The sequence below is a fragment of the Prionailurus bengalensis genome, chromosome D4, assembly GCF_016509475.1.
Source record: "Prionailurus bengalensis isolate Pbe53 chromosome D4, Fcat_Pben_1.1_paternal_pri, whole genome shotgun sequence".
NCBI classification, from domain to species: domain Eukaryota; kingdom Metazoa; phylum Chordata; class Mammalia; order Carnivora; family Felidae; genus Prionailurus; species Prionailurus bengalensis.
The window spans coordinates 63380369-63399929 of record NC_057359.1 but is presented as its reverse complement, the minus strand read 5'-3'; the positions used below and the strand labels follow the sequence as shown (position 1 = coordinate 63399929).

Here is a 19561-nt window from a genome sequence, read left to right as displayed (position 1 = left end):
CAGCAGGAGACACAAGCCCAAGGGATTCCATTCCACTCTGGTCCGATTCTTTCCATCAGTGCCGGCATCTACATTCAAGACGTCTCCTGAATAGACCCAATTCGCTGCATATTTTTTCAAGAGCACAGTAGCTGTTCTTAACATGTTAGCCAATCATGCCTGTCAATTTATGCCATTCACACATACTTTAAAAATGTGTGTGTGTGTGTGTATATATATATATATATGTGTGTGTATATATACATACATATACGTATATATATGTATAATTCAGATACCAAAAGGCAAAAGCCACCTATAAAAGACGAGACCCATGTTCATGAGATTTTTATGCAGAACTCCATTCACTGTTTTGGCTGAAACAGGACACCCCCGTTCCCCGCACCCCCCTCCTCCCCCGTTAGACTGCTGGTGAATGCCCAGGAAGGGAGGAAAGAGTAGAAAAGGCAGACAGGAAATGTTATTTAGTATCTGACAGTAAAAAAGGAAGTCGATTCTGTACTTACAATAGCAGTCGGAGTGGCAGCCAGCACACAATAGAGCACCAGAGGGGTGATGAAGCTTTCTTCCTCTGTCCCCGGGTAAGGCTTCATTAAGTCTCCGTCCTGACAGAAGAATCCTTGGATATGCACCTGAAAAGTGTCAGTGCATTCGAAGTAGTAGGCAAGCAGCACTGTCCCAGCCATGATGACAAGCTGAAAATACAGCATGGCCACACAGAGACATTAGCAGGTCTTCGGAGCCGCGTTTGCCCCTCAGAGCACACTCCCTCCATCACCCCAGCAGCTTTCCTCTGTTGGTATTGGCGAGTGTGTGCGTGCCTGGCTCAGCGTGCTCTGGGCTCAGGGAGGGTGTGCTTGCTTGTCTGCCTTGTAACATCTGTTCTAGAAACCTCCCAGAAAATAATTAACGGCTCCCATCTGAAAGGCAGACCACAGCAAGGCTTCCTCTGAGAGGAAGCACGGGAGCCAAGGTAATATTTCCATTCAGGACAGAGGTGAAAAGTCAAAGGGCAGCGGCATAAGAATTGGCAAGATGTAGATGTGAGAGCTGTTCGTGAGAAAGCTCATGAAATAGTAGAGATAAACTTGCCTTATTATAAAATGTTAGAGGCAGGTAAATCATGAATGAATAAACCAATGCACAGGAAAGCTAAAACCTGGAAAGGTTGAGGCAGGTTTTCAGAACCACACCCTTCATTATTGGCAGGGAGGAACACAGTACAGGCGGCCGGTATCGGTCACGGCTGTTACCTTTTCCAAAAAGGTTTTATGTTTATTCCAAAATGCTTTCCCCCAGTAAATCCAGGACTTTCCTGATAACATCTTATTATAGACACAGATCGTTCCTAAGGTTTAGACATAAAAAGGGACATAATTATCCTTTAATTCTGACTCCCGAATGTCCCAGACACTCACTGAGGTTTAGATGTAGCCTTTCGTAGGTATGAGAGGTTGAGCGAATACAGAAATGTCGACATTCGTTGTCTCATTCATATTTGGAAACACCAAAGTACCAGGATAAGATGGTTATAAAGGTAGATAGAAAACAGATTTTTGAGGTTATGAGACTACAGAAAATTAAGCTGAAAGGGTTCTTGGAGATATTCCCGTCTCAAACCTTTATATTTCATAGATGAGAAGGCTGAATGGGGAACTGATCACTGCTGAATTATCCAACAAGTAAGCTAAACATGTACTTAGGTTGAGAATCAGCAAAGTAGGGAAACTAAAATGGAGAAAAAATATCTTAAAGTGTTGTTTTTTTAAAAAAGTATCAAAATAATCATTATGGAATAAAATCAGAACTTGGGAGGACATGTTTGTACATCGTTTATGGCTTAAAATTGTTTTTACTTGGAAGTACCTATGGGTCAATGAGGGAGAGGGAAAGGTTTAGGAAATCTAAAGTTCTAAATCTAAAGCTGGAATCTTAAAATCTAAAGCTGGAATAGCCCTGGAATGACTAACCTAAGGTCATGATAGCTAGTTTGTGTAAGTCTGGGACTAGAAACCCAAATTTTCTGATCCTCAGAGGAAAAAAAAATACCTGTATTATGGCATCAAAATTTCGTTCTACACAAAAGCCTGGAGAGTTACGGGGCGGAGGACAGGCTCGACTCTAACGGCAGTCTTACCTATTTCATATCCATTTCTTTAGCCACAACATAGCAGAGAAGCCTTATACTCTGCCCACTCTCTGAAACCAGGCACAGCCTCTACTTCCGGGAAATTATTTCTGCAGTTTCTCCTTCTTGTAGCTGAAAGCATTCAGAAACTCCTATCCATTCCGCTATAAAGGTCTTTTACCTTTTGGCCTCATCCATTGCCACCTTCCTTTACCTTCAGGTAGGTCGTAGATCATACTTTCCGTTTGTTGTCCTTCATACACGACTTCTCTCTGGTTGTATATGAATGATATTTTACCATCTGGCATTTTCTGTCTCTCTTCCCCAGAGGACCTGCTGTCACAACTTCTGACCATCTAGTAATCTCTGGACACTCCTGTGTGTTTCTCTGCACCTGAAGTTATTTCTTGGCACCACATGTAAATCACCAGTGCTCAGGCCAGCCATCTCTGCCGTTTCAGCACTTTGTTTCTTTTCTCTTTAGCCACAGAGAGATTTGGATTAGTATGTTTCCCGTAAGAGTGAGAGAGAGGTACTCCAAAGCTGCCCTTGCTAACAGGTGTTCCTGTTGGCTGCTAGTTTATGAAGTCAAGGCCACGAAGTTTCTCTTTTGTGCTTCACTGGTCAACTGAGATGACCTGATGGGAAGGAACCTAGCCAGCTGACCTGAATGTTCTGGAGCTGAGAACACACTGTGATTGCAACAGTGTTGGGACTTTACCTCCAGGGCTACCTGTGCCTCCTGCACAGGCCTGATCTGGGATTTCTTTGTATATCCTCCATGTGGCTGGAAACATATTTCTGTCTCTTGGCTTCATCAGCCCTTGGGGAATAACTGCTTGGAGAACAGGCAGGATCTATGGGAGCTTTTGGATAAAACAAAACCCAAAAATGGCAGCTAGCCCCCTCTATTGAGGACAAGTGTCCTATTTTACTGGGTGCCTTTTGTGCTACCACCTCCATTTGAAAAAGGTCAAGATGAAAGTGAAGTAAACAAAAGCAAAAACATACGTAGGTAAAACGACTCATTAGAAAAACGTAGAATAGAAACTTTTAGAACATAGACTGTCCTAACTTCAAATACATCAAAATCAACAATAATGACAACAACAAAAAAGCTAAGGTCAATATGCCCAAATGTGAAATCTATAGAACAAACCTTGAATAACTGCCTGGCCAATTGAATCCTGGAAGCAACATTCAGAGAGAACTGAATTAATGCACAAATCAGTTAATTGCAGGGCATAAAGTAAAGAACAGAGAACCTGGGAGGCTCAGGGGAGTAGAGGTAGGTGGAGGTGGGAACTTTGGAGCCTCCTGGACAGAACGGACCTATCAGCATAAGTCTGTTTACTCTGATCCGACTCCCTGACCAGCCAGAAACCCCTGCTTGTCATTTTCAAGTAATCCCCAGACTCCCTGGAGAGTCCCCAGTTATGCCAGTTAGAGATGCACAGAAGCAAAAACAGAACAATTCGGATCTTGATTTCTAGGTTTCCTTTCTATTGAACATTCTCTCATGACCACATATCAAAAAGAAGCTTTGCATTTACTGCAGGAACAGAAATGCTGTGCTGGTTCTGCTTCCCTGAACAGAGAGGTCCGCCTTGCAGCTCTGATGACGGTGCACAATTAGCCATCAGCATCCTCCCTTCTTCCTCTCTGTCCTGGGCCGTGATTCATCGCCGTCTAGGTTTGTGTCACTGGTGCCAGCTGGCACACTCACCATCTCTGTTGCTTTCTCCAGCCCCATTTAGGGATGCATGGAGGGAGGCCATAATGTTGATGTCACATGAGCAGATGGCGAGGCTGTGCTGGACCCAAGTGCTGGTGGAGGGCTGATATCGGTGTGAAAGGCGCAATTATGGCTGTGGGGGGAAGGAGTTCATGTACCAGGGGTTTTCCTCAGCCTCAGTTCCCAAGAATGACAATCCGATATTCGAAAACGCATCAAATCCTGACCCATCCGCAAGGATTCAGAAGGCAGAAGACAGCAATATCTGAAATTCTGCCTCTCAGGGTTGAGAGACCTGTGTTTCTATCCTCTGCTGATTAGAGAAAAGTGATTACTGGAAAGAATGGTAATGGGGAAGGTCACAAAGCTGGGGGCAAAGGCTGAGATGACAGTACATTTTCCTTTGGTCTGTCAAGTCTGGGGCAATTGTGGACCACTAGTTTACATGACCTGACACAGGCCACAAGAGTGGGGGAACACGGGGTGCCTGGGTGGCTCAGTCAGTGTCTGACTTCGGCTCAGGTCATGATCTCGTGGTTCACGGGTTCAAGCCTTGCACTGGGCTCTGTGCTGACAGTGTGGAGCCTGTCTGGGATTGTCTCTCTCTGCTTTTCGCTCTGCCCCACCTCAAAATAAATAAATAAACTTAAAAAAAAAGCAGTGGGGGATCAGGTAATGATGGTATGACTCATGAGAGTGAGTGAGTGTGAGTGTGTCTGTTGTGCAGGAGCATGTAGGCAGACTTGTGAGGTTGGACAATGAGAGGGCTGGTATCTGGTCTAGAGTGTTTGGGCATATCTGAAACCGGGGAAGCCTAGTCTAGGTGACCAACCATCTCAGTTTGCCCAGGATTGAGGGGTCTCAGGGTGCATGGGACCTTTCAGTGCTAAAACCAAGATAGTCCTAAACTAATTGAGGTGCTAGGTCACTCCACCAGAGGCAACAAATGTTTCCCTCTCCAAAGAGGTTTCTCATTCTGGTTTTGCCAGGACCTATCAAGACTATTGCAAATTAATCAGTCAACCCACAACTGTTTGTGGGAGCCGCCCCTATGTTCAGTCCCGAACTAAGTGCTGTGAAGGTGCAGAATTCTCAGACATGCTCTCTAACGTCAAGTAGTTTGTGATCCAGCTGGGGAGCGCTCACCAACATAGGAAACAAACAATGGTCTATAGATCTGTAGGAGGGGGTCAGCTAATCCCGAGGTGGGGTTTGCACATGGCTGCCTGTGCCTGGTGAGCTGGTAGGGAGGGAGTCGGCAGAGGAGTAGGTAAAGGGCTGAGGCCTGGAGAAAAGAGCACAAGGGGATGGACAGGGCAGCATGGTGTCTGTTTAGGGGATTGGTTTTGACTAAGCCCCCTGGACATATGTGCAATTCCAAAGAGAGAGGGGATAAAGGAAACTCAGCAGAAGGAACACTGCATCAGAGCTTAGATGATAAGATTCAGCAGGGTTGCGATGCAGAAGCAATGTCTTAGGACCCCAGGGAAGAGTACACTTTAAGGACTCACATGTTTTTCATATTAAGAGAGAGCAAGCCAGGCACAGGTGTCACTAGCGGCACACAAGGGCTGGGGTGGGAAACCCGCAGGTGGCGTGAATGGAAGTGGGAACTGAGGTAGTATGCTGGAGGGGAAAGGTGACAAAACCGGTCTTGAGCCCTTGTGAGACCTCCTGGGCACCTCTACACGTAGGTGTGATCCTTTGAGAGGGGATGGAAGTTCCCCACAAATAACAGAGGCAAGAGCCAAGAAGGAAGGGGAGGAGATGGTGATGGGAAGGGTGATGATATATATGATGCATATGTCCCAGGAACGGCTCTAAGAACGTCACATAAATTAACTCTTCTTCTGCCCAGACACCCTGTGTGGTAGGCATGTTATTATTTCCATCTTGCAGGTGAGGAAACAGAGGCACAGAGAGATAGCGTGAATTGTATAAGGTCACACAACTCACAGGGGCGAACCCAGGATGATTACTGTAAATATGACGCATCTTTCCACACAACCTTAAGCGGCCAAGGGAAAATGAGGTCACGAGTTTAAGGTGGCATGACATCAAGGGGTAAACTATGTGCTGCACACTTGAGTCCTTTCTTCAAAGGCTTCCTAGTGTCAGTTTCCTCATCTGCAGGAAAGTAAATAACTAACTCATAAATATGCAATGGGACACGTTTATGTATTCTCAGTTTGTTCCAAAAAGGAGTTTCATCAACATTCATCAAATGAAGTGTGCAAGCATCAGTGAGAAGGTGGAACAGAAGAAAGGAAGTAGACAGGAATTTCAGAGACAGGAATTTCATCCTTGAGTATAAGTTGCCTAACAGCACAATAAGGAAATGCTGGTCTGTTACACATTTCACAGTATCTGTAAGATAAAAGCCAACCAATGTTTAAAGGAAATAGAATCTTTCTGATGTAGTAACTGGGCTGGAATTCGTCCTGGGTTCTCATAAAGGGTGTGTTGTGATAAACAGTGATTCAATGCTGAGGATGATGGCGCTGTTTTTTTTTTTTTAACGTTTATCTATTTTTGAGAAAGAGAGAGAGAGGGAGGGAGAGGAGCAGGGGAGGGGCAGAGAGAGAGAGGCAGACACAGACACCAAAGCAGGCTCCAGGCTCTGAGCGGTCAGCACAGAGCCCAACGTGGGGCTCAAACCCACGAACTGTGAGATCCTGACCTGAGCTGAAGTCCAACGCTTAATTGACTGAGCCACCCAGGCGCCCCAGTGCTGTTTGTTTTTAATATGGGACCCCACATCAAGTCTTAGCATAGGCTGATGACGTAGCATCAAAGCAAAATGCACAAAAACAATATTGTGGGGTAGAATGGAGGTGGTGGGTATTATGACTCAGTCTAGGTAGAACTTGAGAGACACAGCACAATGAAAGGCTAAGAGCGTGGGCCAGGTTTCCTGGGTTGGAAACTCACTCTGCTGCTTACTAGGCATGGGACTTAAATTCTTGTGCTTCAGTTTCTCCATTTGTAAAATGGGGCTAATAATACTTTAGCATGAGAACTATACAGTAAGTATTCAGGGAAGTGTCTGACTTGGCAGAAGGCACAGACTATATTCTTCAAGCACTCCTTCCTAGGTATTGTTTCTCTCAGGTTTAAATTTTTTTTTTCTAGTTTATTTTTTCAGAGAGAGAGAAAGAGATGGGGTGAGCAAGGGAGGGGCAGAGAAAGAGGGAGAGAGAGAGAATCCCAAGCAGGCTCCACAGTGTCAATGCAGAGCCTGATGCAGGGCTCAAACTCATGAACCAAAGATCATGACTTGAGCCCAAATCAAGAGTTGGAGGCTTCACCAACTGAGCCACCCAGGTGCCCCTCTCTTAGGTTTTGAAAAACTATTGGGTAGCAGTGAATTGGATACTATTTTCTAGTAAGTAACCTCCTAGTGAAGTACAGAGCTGTGTCTTTTTGTTTTTTTTTTTTTACTGATTTAATTGTTTAAATTGTTTACTAATTTAATTTAGTTGTTAAGTAATATTTAAATGTCATTATTAGATTAGCAGAAGAAGCCTTTAATCAGGCTCATCTCTGTAGGACAAATCTCTTAACTTCTCCACGTCCCAGTTCTTGTCGGAAAAAATATTGAGTTACTTTTCAAGGCTATAATGAGAACTGAGGATATTATACATTAATATCAACAACAGTACTTTGGTACATAGTAGATGCTTAATAAATGGTATCCCTAGTTGTTATCTTCATTTAGTATTATTGAATCTAATATGTCCCCTTATTATGGTGGTTTTCCAGACTACAGGTCTCAAACCATTAAGACTATGAAATAAATGTACACAATTTTGGAGTTCAATTAGAATTCTTTTAGTGAAAAAGAACAGAATTGAATATATCAGAGTTTCACACACAGTAAGAGCAAATGCTTTTATGTGAAACTAGTGTATAACATATAGGCAGAGGAAGTATGTATAATACAGTGTGAAATGTGTTTCTTACTATGGATTGTAGTAAAAAAATCCTTCAATAAAACATGATTTTATTGGATACTTGTCTGATAGTGTACAAGTTCCTTACATTATAGTGATTAAGACACATAGGTTCAAACCCCAAATCCACTAATTACTACTGTAGGACTTTGAACCAATTATATAACCCGTCTATGCCTTAGTTTCCTCACATGAGAAATGAGTTCTCATTGGAATGGTATAAGAACTATATGATTTAGTATAGCAAAACCACTTAGCAGGTACTCAATAACTATTAGCTGCTATTTTATTAAGACATCAGTAGAATATAATTTTTTTTTCTGTGTGAGCAAATAATACCATATGCACTGAAGTATGTAAGAGAATATAGTCATTCCATTAGCCAGGACTGAATAGCCAGCTAGTTTTTCCATCTACAAAATGATGCTTCTTGATGAGCATCATAGTTCCACAATAATGAATTTTCAAGAATCATGTAACTGTTCTTAATTTTACTATTTACAATCTTATCTCTGAAGATATGAAGACATAAAAATAAAATATTAAACTGTCAATTAATTCTCCTTTGTCAGTATATCTGATCCTTTATAGGTTTATATTTTCTGAAAGATTTTTTAAAAATTTATTTTATTGTGGTTAGAATAAAAGATGAGATTTACACCCCCCCAACAAATATTTAAGTGTGCTCTGTGGTGTTAGTGACCATAGGTGCAAGGTGCAGCAGACATCTCGAGCTTACTCATCTTACTTAACTGAAACTTTATTCCTTTTGATTAGAAATTCTCTATTCCCCCTCACATCTGTGTCTTTTAATTAACAGGCAATTAAGCTGTGCTTAAGAATGATATCCTCTTGTGAAACCTGGACAGTCACAATGGACCAGTGTGTGTCTGAGAATCCATGGCCTTCATTTAAAAAAAATTTTTTTTAACGTTTATTTATTTCTGAGACAGAGAGAGAGACAGAGCATGAGCAGGGGAGGGGCAGAGAGAGAGGGAGACACAGAATCTGAAATAGGCTCTAGGCTCTGAGCTGTCTGCACAGAGCCCGACGTGGGGCTCGAACTCATGGACCACAAGATCATGACCTGAGCTGAAGTCAGACACTTAACCAACTGAGCCACCCAGGTGCCCCAGATCCCTTCTTTAAAGAGAACAGGTACATCCACAGGCGAGGACATGTGGATGAAATGGGACTGTTTAGTCAATCAACTAATATTTATCGAGTGCCTACAACATGCAGACACTGAGGGTATTCACCTGCTAACAAAACTGAATAGCAAATAACAAGTCTGTTAACAAAGCAGACATGATCTTTAAACATGTTGGGTTTTCTGTGGGGGAGCAGATATCATAAAAGCAATCTCAAATAAATGATAATGAGGGCTCATTTGAGTAAACACATGACAAGCTATATAACTTGAAATGCATTACCTTACATGATATTCATGCTTCCTTGTGAGATAATGAGTTGCTCTCATTTAAAGAAAAGAAACTTTATCCAAGATCACAGGCCTAGTGAATGGCAGAGCCAGGGTTTGAACCCCTGGTGCCATTTAACCACTCTTTCACACTTCAAACCTGCAGTTAGCATAATGAAATAAGGTTTGTAAAATTCTCAGCATAATGCCTAGCACGTGGTAAGTGCTCAGTTCTTTCTCTTGTTCTTCGGATGCTATTTTCTTTTCTTTCTTTTGTGAAAGTTTTTTCTTTTGTGAAAGTTTTTATTTAAATTTCAGTTAGTTAATAGACAGTGTAATATTAGTTTCAGGTGTATAGTATAGTGATTCACTTCGTACAATAGGCTTGTTTTTTTCAATGCTTTTTTGCATGGCTTTGGGGTAAGAGTAGGGATTGACTGAGGGCTCCCCCACACAACCACACCCTCCTTTCTTAGTATTTAAAATCACTACTTTCTCTTGCCTCTGACCATTCTTTCCCTGACTCCTTTAAATTTCCCTTTTCTTGTGCCTGGTTTGTAAACGGCAGTGCTCTCCTAGGATCTATCCTTGCCCCTCTTTTCATTTCCTTTCCATGTTCTCTTCTTGGGAGATCTCATCTCTTTCTATGGATTCTACTCTTTTTTAAAAAAAAAATTATTTATTTATTTTTGAGATAGAGATAGAGAGCATGAGCAGGGAGGAAAAGAGAGAGAGGGAGACACACAATCCGAAGCAGGCTCCAGGCTCTGAGCTGTCAGCACAGAGCCCGATGCGGGGCTCAAACTCACGGACCGTGAGATCATGACCTGAGCTGAAGTCAGACACTTAACTGACTGAGCCACCCAGACTCCCCTCGATGGATTCTACTCTTATACAGATTCCATTGACTCTTCTATCACCACTCTTGGCCGTGCACGCTCCACTGACCACCAACCTCGTGCTCCACTGATAGTCCAAATACCACAAGCCTGAAATGCAATTCGGCATTTCTCCTCCCCTCAACCTGTCACTTCTTCTTGGAGTTCCCAGTCCTGGTGAATCCAACCAACCTCTTCTCAGTCACCCATGTTTGAATCTTCAATGTCATCTCAGACACATCCTTCTTCCTCCAGATTTCTACTCTGCCCCATGCCATACTTGGTCAGGTGCCAGGTCTGTCTTACCTCAGTGCCCTTCCTATTTATCTCATTTTTGTTCTGCCAGCTGCCATGTTATTATATAGGCCCCCATATTCTACCATCTACACTTTTGAAATCTTGTTGCCTTTGAGATCTCAACCCCTTCATGCCGTCCCCCCCACTGCTGCTAAAGAGTTATGGTCCTAAGACACAGGTGTGATTATGTCTTTTACTCCTCCCAAATCTTCAGTGACAGCTGTTTCAGGTAAACTAAGCAATATTCTCTCTACTGAACACATTGGGCTCTGTCCTACCTGTGTCTTGATAATGGAGAGAAGAAGCCTGTCATCTGAAAAGAGAATAAGCCAGTAAACCTCATCAGGTATCACTCCTCAGTTAGCAGACAGTATACAGGTCTACCTCTGAGTCTGGGCTGCTACACTTTCCTACTGGTCTACTTCTTAAAGAACAAATGCAAATACCACATTCTTGTCTTTCTTTTCCATTTCTTTTTTTTAAGTTTATTTATTTATTTTGAGAGAGAGATAAGGAGAGTGAGTGGGGGAGAAAGAGAGGGAGAGAGAGAATCCCAAGCGGGCTCCACACTGTCAGCACGTAGCCCGATGTGGGGCTCAAAGCCATGAACTGTGAGATCATGACCTGAGCTGAAACCAAGAGTCATACGCTTAACCAACTGAGCCACCCAGGTGCCCGCCCCCCCCTTTTTCCATTTCTATCCTCCAGCAGCATGTTGATTATTTATTGTTGAATAATATGGAGAACTGTAAAGTGTATGATAATATTTCAGGTAGATTTACAGCTACACTAAGGAAAGGATAATTATTGAATCTAAGTTAAGCTAAATTGGGCCACAGAATTTTCTCTTTGATCTTCTACCATTAGGGATTAAAAAAATTTTTTTTAATGTTTATTTATTTTTGAGAGAGAGAGAGAAGGAGAGACAGAGTATGAATGGGGGAGGGGCAGAGAGAGAGGGAGACACAGAATCTGAAGCAGGCTCCAGGCTCTGAGTTCTGAGCTGTTAGCCCAGAGCCCGACACGGGGCTTGAACTCATGAACTGTGAGATCATGACCTGAACTGAAGTCAGACACTTAACTGACTGAGGGACCCAGGCACCTACCATTAGGGATTTTTAAAAGTTCAATGATGTGGATGAATACATATAAAGCATATTATAGCTACACAAAACTGGCAAGCACAGCTAATATCAGAGAAAGCAGGATAAAAATTCAAAATGATTTTGACAATTGAGAACATTCCTTAGTGTTAAATGTAAAGGCCTCCAGCAAGGCCTTTCTATTCAGTGACTTCAGGGGCTAGTAGAGCAGAAGGCCTAGGATTCTGGCCTGAGAAGTTCATGAGGCTTGCCCTGTATTGGCCCTGCTCTTCCCAGCACTGCCTCAGGCCTCTGAGGTGGGGAAGGTCAAAGCTCCACTGATGTTAAATGTGTGGGAAAGTGACAGTGATGAGTGATGAGTCAAGAGAAGCCTCTGAGAAGACAGTCCTGGATGACTCTGATGTGCATTTTATTATTACCTACTTATTAGAAGTAGTAAGAGAGGTGGATGGAAAGAATGCATAAATGATCCCTATTGTTTAAAACTCTGCAGTCCTTCTACTTCCTTTGTTAAAATCAACTAAGTCGATTTGGGTGCTAATTTCAGGTTTCTCAGCAGAAGCACTATAAGTCAACAGGCAGCTACAGAATACCAACTACATGCCAAAACCCGTCCACTAGTTGGTAGGAATGTAGAGGGGAAAGGGCTCTTCATTTTTCCAGGATATGAGCAATTGGCCAAATGACAGGTGTTTCACACCGATTAGTTGTTATAAGTGGATGACGGATGGATGGAAGGAAGGACAGAAGGGTAAATGTGTGGAAGGATGGCAGGGTGGGTGGATGGATGCTATGATGATATCAAGAAGAGAATATTCACCGTGAGGCACACGTGGTGAGAGAGGGAAGGATTGTGTCAGCAGTGACATCTGAGCTGGTTACGTGACATAATACAAGTTTATGGCCTTTGCAGCTTAAAGACCCAGATGCAGTACTAAATGCACCATTTGCTACCTGTGTGGCTTCAGGTTATATACAAAATCTCTTTGAATCTCTGTTTCCTCATATGTTAAATGGATGTGATAATATATATAAGACATTTAATTGTGAAAAGTGATCTATGTAAAAAGTACTGTTTTTAGCTCATGGCTTATGGTACTTGCTGATAAAGAGGAGTTCTTTGCCTTCCTCAGCCTCCTCATAATGTAATAAATAGCAGAACCTTTCTGGAAAACCTAATATAAAAAGAGTTACATGAAATCAACTGACCAATCAGAAGCTCAACAGAATTTAGGCTGTGATATGCAGGGGGCCCATTGCCCTGTAGAAGCAGGGTAGGCAAACAAAGTCCTGGTCTGCTTAGTTCTCAAAGGTGACACGGAGGATTGGAGAAAGGGGACAGAAACTGTGCTCAACCTCTGCTCAGTTGAGTGCCAATGGGAGGTGGTGCTGGAAGCCATTTCTAAGGGCAGTTAAATGTGTCCTTGGTCAGGATGTTCCTTATTCATTCATTCATTCATTCATTCATTCATTCAAGACAGAGTGAGAGTAGGGGAGAAGGACAGAGGAAGAGAGAGAGAGAATCTCAAGCAGGCTCCACCCTCAGCACAGAGCCCTATGTTGGGCTCGATCCCACAACCCTGGGATCATTATCTGAGCTGAAATCAAGAGTCAGATGCTCAACCGACTGAGCCACCCGGGCACCCCAGGATGTTCCACATTTAGCCATCATATTCTAATGATACAAAGGAGGATTGAAAAGGAAGGGGGCCATAATTCGGAGATGAAGACCCAACTTTTGGTCTTCGTTCTGTCACTGATTGACTCTATAATCCTGGGATGCATGATTCTAGCTTTTCTGATCCTCAGACCTGCATTAGGAAAAATACCCTTCATGGGAATGAGATAACATGAGAAATGGGGTTAAATGAGAAGACTTGGAAAAACTCTTTGCAGATGGTAAAGGACTATCCAATGTTTAAATCACCTTATAATATCATACACGTTATATAAATATGTATAATAAGCGAATAAACTAACAAAAATAAATCAGGCCAGTATAAGAGATAAACATCCAAAACTAGGCTTAGGAGATATAAATGCTCGTATTACTGAGCTTTCCTTTCATTTATGAACATATTTAGGCCCACAGCCCAATTGTGCTTTATGCCAAAGGATGGTGGCTTTAAGCCTGAGAGAGGTAGAACCAAGATCAATCCTCACTCTTTTTCCTCTTCATTTTATTTCAGTGGGCAGAATTCTGAGCTGGTCCCCAAGACTTCTGCCCCCGAGTGTTCATGCACAGTATGATCCTTCTCTTTGGTGTGAGCAAGACCTATGAATATAATGGAATGCCTCTTCTTTGATTATGTTATATTATGTGGTGAAGGTGTAGGAATTATAATGATGTAATTAAGGTCCTTAATGAGTTAACTTTAAGTTAATGGAAAAGGATATTGTGCTGGGCAGACCTGACCTATTAATCACTTGATACCTTTAAATGAAGTTAAGAGATCTGAAGCAGTAGAGACACTCTCTGTTGGCCTTGGAGAAGCAAATTGCCATATTTGTGGAGAGGGCCACATGGCCAGGAATGGGTGGGCTGACTCTAGGGCTGAGGCTCTCAGTCTTACAGGAACTGAATTCTGCCAACAACTTGTGAGCTTGGCAGAAGACCCTAGGACTCAAATGACATCACAGTCCTGGCTGACAGCTTGACTTCCACCTAATACTGAGCAGAAGACCCAACTAACTCATAGACTCCTGACCCACAGAAAGTGTGAGATAACAAGTTTGTGTGGTTTTAAGTGGCTATGTTTGTGGCAGTTTGTTATGTAGCATATAAAACTAAAATAAGGGGAGAAGTTCTCCCCGAATCAATGTGAACAGGTTGGCCCCATAGGGGCTGCTCTAGCAGAGCAGCATAACTGCATATTTTATGCTTTTGCTGACTCTCTTTCATAAGCTCCAGAACCTAGAGTTGGCTTTCTTCTGCTAAGGCAGAAGTTCCTGAGCTTCTCAACATCAAGATCCTCTAATTATTTTCCCCCTATAGTCCCTAAAATTGAAGCATCCCATTTAATTAACAAATTATACGTATTTACTTTGGAATAGTTAAGTTCTTTATTTTTTTTTTGAAATTTTTATTTATTTTTGAGAAATAAAACAGCAAGCACACATGTGCATGTGCGAGCTGGGGAGGGGAAAACAGAGAAGGGAACAGAGGATCTGAAGCAGGCTCTGTGCTGACAACAGAGAGCCCAATACAGGGCTCAAACTCACAAATCATGAGATCATGACCTGAGCCAAAGTCAGATGCTTAACTGACTGAGCCACCAAGGTGCCCCAGTTAATTTGATTTCTAATTTTAATTAAATAATTGCTCTTGAATTAAATATAAATACAGAAGATTCTGACTGGCATGAGATGAACAAAGTAACCAAACTAACTTGTGATTTTTATCCCAGATCAAAGAAAACAGGTATTTTGGTTATTCCTTTCAGGCTTAACAAGGATAAATGTATATTTTACTTCTATTCAAGCTTTCTGAAAGAAAGAAAATAGCTCACTGACCCTAGGAGTTGACATCATTCGAGATGTTCACCCAGACCATGATTGCCCCTCTTTGGGAATTACACATTTACACCCACACTCATGCTTCTACTGCAAGACTAATCCACTGGCTGGAGATGACTTGATTAAGGGGAGACACCTGGCCCAAATGCAGGCCCATGAGCTTCTTTCCAAGAATTTGAAGAGTCACAGACTCTGTGTGTCTTTATTGGCCACTTGAACTCAGGACATAAAGATCTAGGAGCTATAGACAAATAGGTCCTAGATGTGGCCATCTGAACCAAGGAAAACTGTGAAAGCTAATGGACAGATACATACAGAGAAGAATGAAGTGAAAAGTCAAGGGACCATAAGACCTGGAGAGAAGGAGTAATTCTGGGTTTGATGGTTTTTCAGTTCCTTGTTTTAGTTTATGCCGAGGCCAGTCTATGCCTTCTGAGCTTCACAGAGGTCATTTTTATCCTTCTTAAAAAATCCCCTTTGGAATTAAAAGCAAAAATGAACTACTGGGACCTTATGAAGATAAAAAGCTTCTGCACAGCAAAGGAAACAACCAACAAAACTAAAAGGCAACCAACGGAATGGGAAAAGATATTTGCAAATGACATATCGGACAAAGGGTTAGTATCCAAAATCTATAAAGAGCTCACCAAACTCCACACCCGAAAAACAACCCAGTGAAGAAATGGGCAGAAAACATGAATAGACACTTCTCTAAAGAAGACATCCGGATGGCCAACAGGCACATGAAAAGATGCTCAACATCGCTCCTCATCAGGGAAATACAAATCAAAACCACACTCAGATATCACCCCACGCCAGTCAGAGTGGCCAAAATGAACAAATCAGGAGACTATAGATGCTGGAGAGGATGTGGAGAAACGGGAACCCTCTTGCACTGTTGCTGGGAATGCAAATTGGTGCAGCCACTCTGGAAAACAGTGTGGAGGTTCCTCAAAAAATTAAAAATAGACCTACCCTATGACCCAGCAATAGCACTGCTAGGAATTTACCCAAGGGATACAGGAGTACTGATGCCTAGGGGCACTTGTACCCCAATGTTTATAGCAGCACTCTCAACAATAGCCAAATTATGGAAAGAACCTAAATGTCCATCAACAGATGAATGGATAAAGAAATTGTGGTTTATATACACAGTGGAGTACGACATGGCAATGAGAAAGAATGAAATATGGCCCTTTGTAGCAACATGGATGGAACCAGAGAGTGTGATGCTAAGTGAAATAAGCCATACAGAGAAAGACAGATACCATATGGTTTCACTCTTATGTGGATCCTGAGAAACTTAACAGAATGCCATGAGGGAGGGGAAGGAAAAAAAAAAAAGAGGTTAGAGTGGGAGAGAGCCAAAGCATAAGAGACTCTTAAAAACTGAGAACAAACTGAGGGTTGATGGGGGTGGGAGGGAGGGGAGGGTGGGTGATGGGTATTGAGGAGGGCACTTTTGGGATGAGCACTGGGTGCTGTATGGAAACCAATTTGACAATAAACTTCATATATTGAAAAAAAAATCCCCTTTGTGGCTTCACATAGAGCAATTGGTTTTCTGTTATATGAATTCAAACAGCCATGGCCAAAACCACCTACCCTGTTCTGAAAGGAATGGAGCCCCTGCCCTAAACCACAAATACTTTTGGATTCAGCTATCTCAATTCCTGACTTCATCGTAGGAATGAGCAACATTGCATAAGCTATAAGAACAAGAAGTGGGCTATTTGAATGCCAGTCTTTAGACACTGCAACCAAAAGCGTTACTTTCCTCTTGGGGGGGAAGGGGAAAAGGGTACAGATGTGAGAAGAGCCTTTGATGTGCCATCCATTTCAGTCAAAAACACAGAAGAAAATCTTTGGAAATATGACTGTCCAAGCATCCAGAAGAGTTAGCCCTACTCAGAGGAATGAAGATTTATGTCATTTCTGACAGTGGAGATGTATACAGCAGACTTGTTAAGTGAATAAGTATGTCCAAAGGAGTTTGAGTGGAAGTAGGGGAAGAAAATCTTATTAATCTGTGAAGATGAGACCTTCTCAATTTTTAAAGAGCCAATTGAAGAAACTACATTTACACTATAATTTCAAAAGGAAATGTAATTTTCTTGCCATCTTTAACATTTCTCTCATTAATAATCGAAACAAGTTTTCAGGAAAAGAGATATGGGCTTAATCAGCAGGCAGAGGCTCTGTATGAGCAAGACCGGGTCTCACAAGGGTACGCATGCACCCAGTATTTGAATCACCATCTCTGCAGCCTTTGCTTTCTCACTGGGCACTGACTTGGCCTGGGGGAGACTGGGCTGACTTTCTGCCTAGAGAATGGCTTTCTAATTTGTCCTAACAAATCACTTTGAGTCTTGTGCCTCGTCTGAAGAAAAAAGAGAACTTTGTTCTTACTTTCTTCAGCCCAACCATACCATAATAACATCCACGTTAAAATCTGACCGTATAATGTTCCAAATAAAGGTAACTTATTTAGGGACTTCAATAATTGAATTCATTTAATCTAAGGAAAATAGGGTAGAATAGGGTTTTAGCCCAACAAAAGAAATTTGCCTCATCATTATGGATTCTTCTAGAGTAGGATTAAATCCTATGGGGTTTCATGGTACACTTGATCCTGTACTTCTTTATTTGGGGGTGGGGGCATGTAATATGTTTTTCATCATTAGGTCTACTTTGGTATAGAATACTAGGTGTAGATGTCATTATGAAGAACCTAGAAGTGGATGGACATTCCACACCAAAGTTCCTGAAATTGCTCTAGAAGTTCTCCTTGACCACCTTTGCAGTGTGATGTGATGGCTTCCTGTGTAGACCTAACAGTTACGACACTGCATGGTCATCCTCAATTTTCCTGTGTCTTCCACCACCAAGCTATGAGGCCCTAAAGGAAAGGGTTTTTCAAATTTGTAACCAAGCTTAGTACAGGTACATAACAAGTATTTAAAAGATATCAGTTGAATGAATGGACGAAATTCTACAATTGGTTTTACTCATAGCAACTTTGCCATCTATTCAAGGAACATATCACCTGAAATTGTTTGGGATGGCTTATCAGTATATTGGTTAAAACTAAAGTTTTTGATATAAATCAGCATGCTCTGCACAGCGATCTCTGGTATGGAAGATGTTAATAAGAGCTTTAGAAAGAGAGAGAAGGAGGGGGATCTGTGGTCATATAAAGTTGTAATTATTTTGCTCTAAAAAATATAACATATTTTGATAGACCTATTGTTTCCATCATCTTAAGAGGATAGCAGAGATACAATAAGTTGCTATTTAAATATTGAAATCATACTATAATCTGTAACCTCTTAAATAAAATCACATGGTTTCTTTTTAAATAAAAGAAATTGAGAGTTCCTGTTTATTAAATTATGGATCTACTTGGGAAAAAAAGGCACTGGAAAACGATGTTATGACTCTAAATTAGAATGGAAACATAAAACTAACACTGAATTTTCTGTATACCATGTAGAACAAATAAAGGTAAATTAAAGGTTCCAACCAAAAAAAAAAAAAAACCTAAGGAAAGAAGAGCTTCCTATGTTTGCTTTTTCAAATAATTTAAAAAAATTTTCTTAACATTTATTTATTTTGAAGAGACAGAGAGAGACAGAGCATGAGCAGGGGAGGGGCAGGGAGAGAGAGGGAGACACAGAATCTGAAGCAGGCTGCAGGCTCTGAGCAAGTGGTCAGCACAGAGCCTGATGCGGGGCTTGAACCCACAAATTGTGAGATCATGACCCAAGCTGAAGTCAGATGCTCAACCGACTGAGCCACCCAGGCACCCCTGCTTTTCAAATAATTTTAAACCAAAGTACTTAGATACCATGTTAATTTCCCTACCAGAAAGGAACATGATTCTTCTTTCTCCCATATGCATTGCTAAATTACTTGGGAATTAGGCAAATGAGAAGAAAAGGAAAAACATTCTTTTAAGTCAACCAGTTTGTTTTTCTTTCTAATTAAAACAGGTAAATCTTAACATTGCAAAAGATGTAGATGTTCTCATTTTCCTTTAAAATCCTACTGGGTAGGGATTTTCCTTGTTTCCCTTAAAATTACTGAATAAATTACCTCTAAGACAGTGCCTCTTCCAAAGACGTTAGAAGATTCTGCATAAATGAACAGACTTGAACCTTCACTCAAACTCCTGCTGGTTGTCAGATCACAGGTGCTCAGGCCCGCACCTGCTTCACTCTGGCTGCATCTAAATGAAGCCACTTATCCTAGTGAAAGCAATCAGGTGAGCATCTAGGTTCATCTAGCTTACCAGATGTTTCCCATCATGGAGAAATGTTCTGCATTGATGGAAATGTTCTATATATGTACTCTCAATATGTTAAGCCACGTAGTGATATGTGGTTATCAAGCCCTTGAGATAGGCCTACTGCAACTGAAGAATGGAATTTAAAATTTTATATCATTTTAATTTATTTAAATTTAAATACCTACACATGGCCAGTGGCTACACATTGGATGGTGTATCATGGCTTTGCATTAGCAAGGTGTT

The 19561-nt window shown here is 41.7% G+C and overlaps 1 protein-coding gene across 3 annotated transcripts in view; it reads right to left on the bottom strand.

Moving 5' to 3' along the window:
* PLPPR1 (phospholipid phosphatase related 1) overlaps window positions 1-19561 on the bottom strand; it is a 277641-nt gene that overhangs the window by 44141 nt on the left and 213939 nt on the right. For all 3 annotated transcript variants that reach the window (XM_043566946.1, XM_043566947.1, XM_043566948.1), the window contains one exon: window positions 507-695. In XM_043566946.1, coding sequence (XP_043422881.1) covers window positions 507-695 — 189 coding nt within the window. The remainder of the gene's footprint in view (window positions 1-506; window positions 696-19561) is intronic.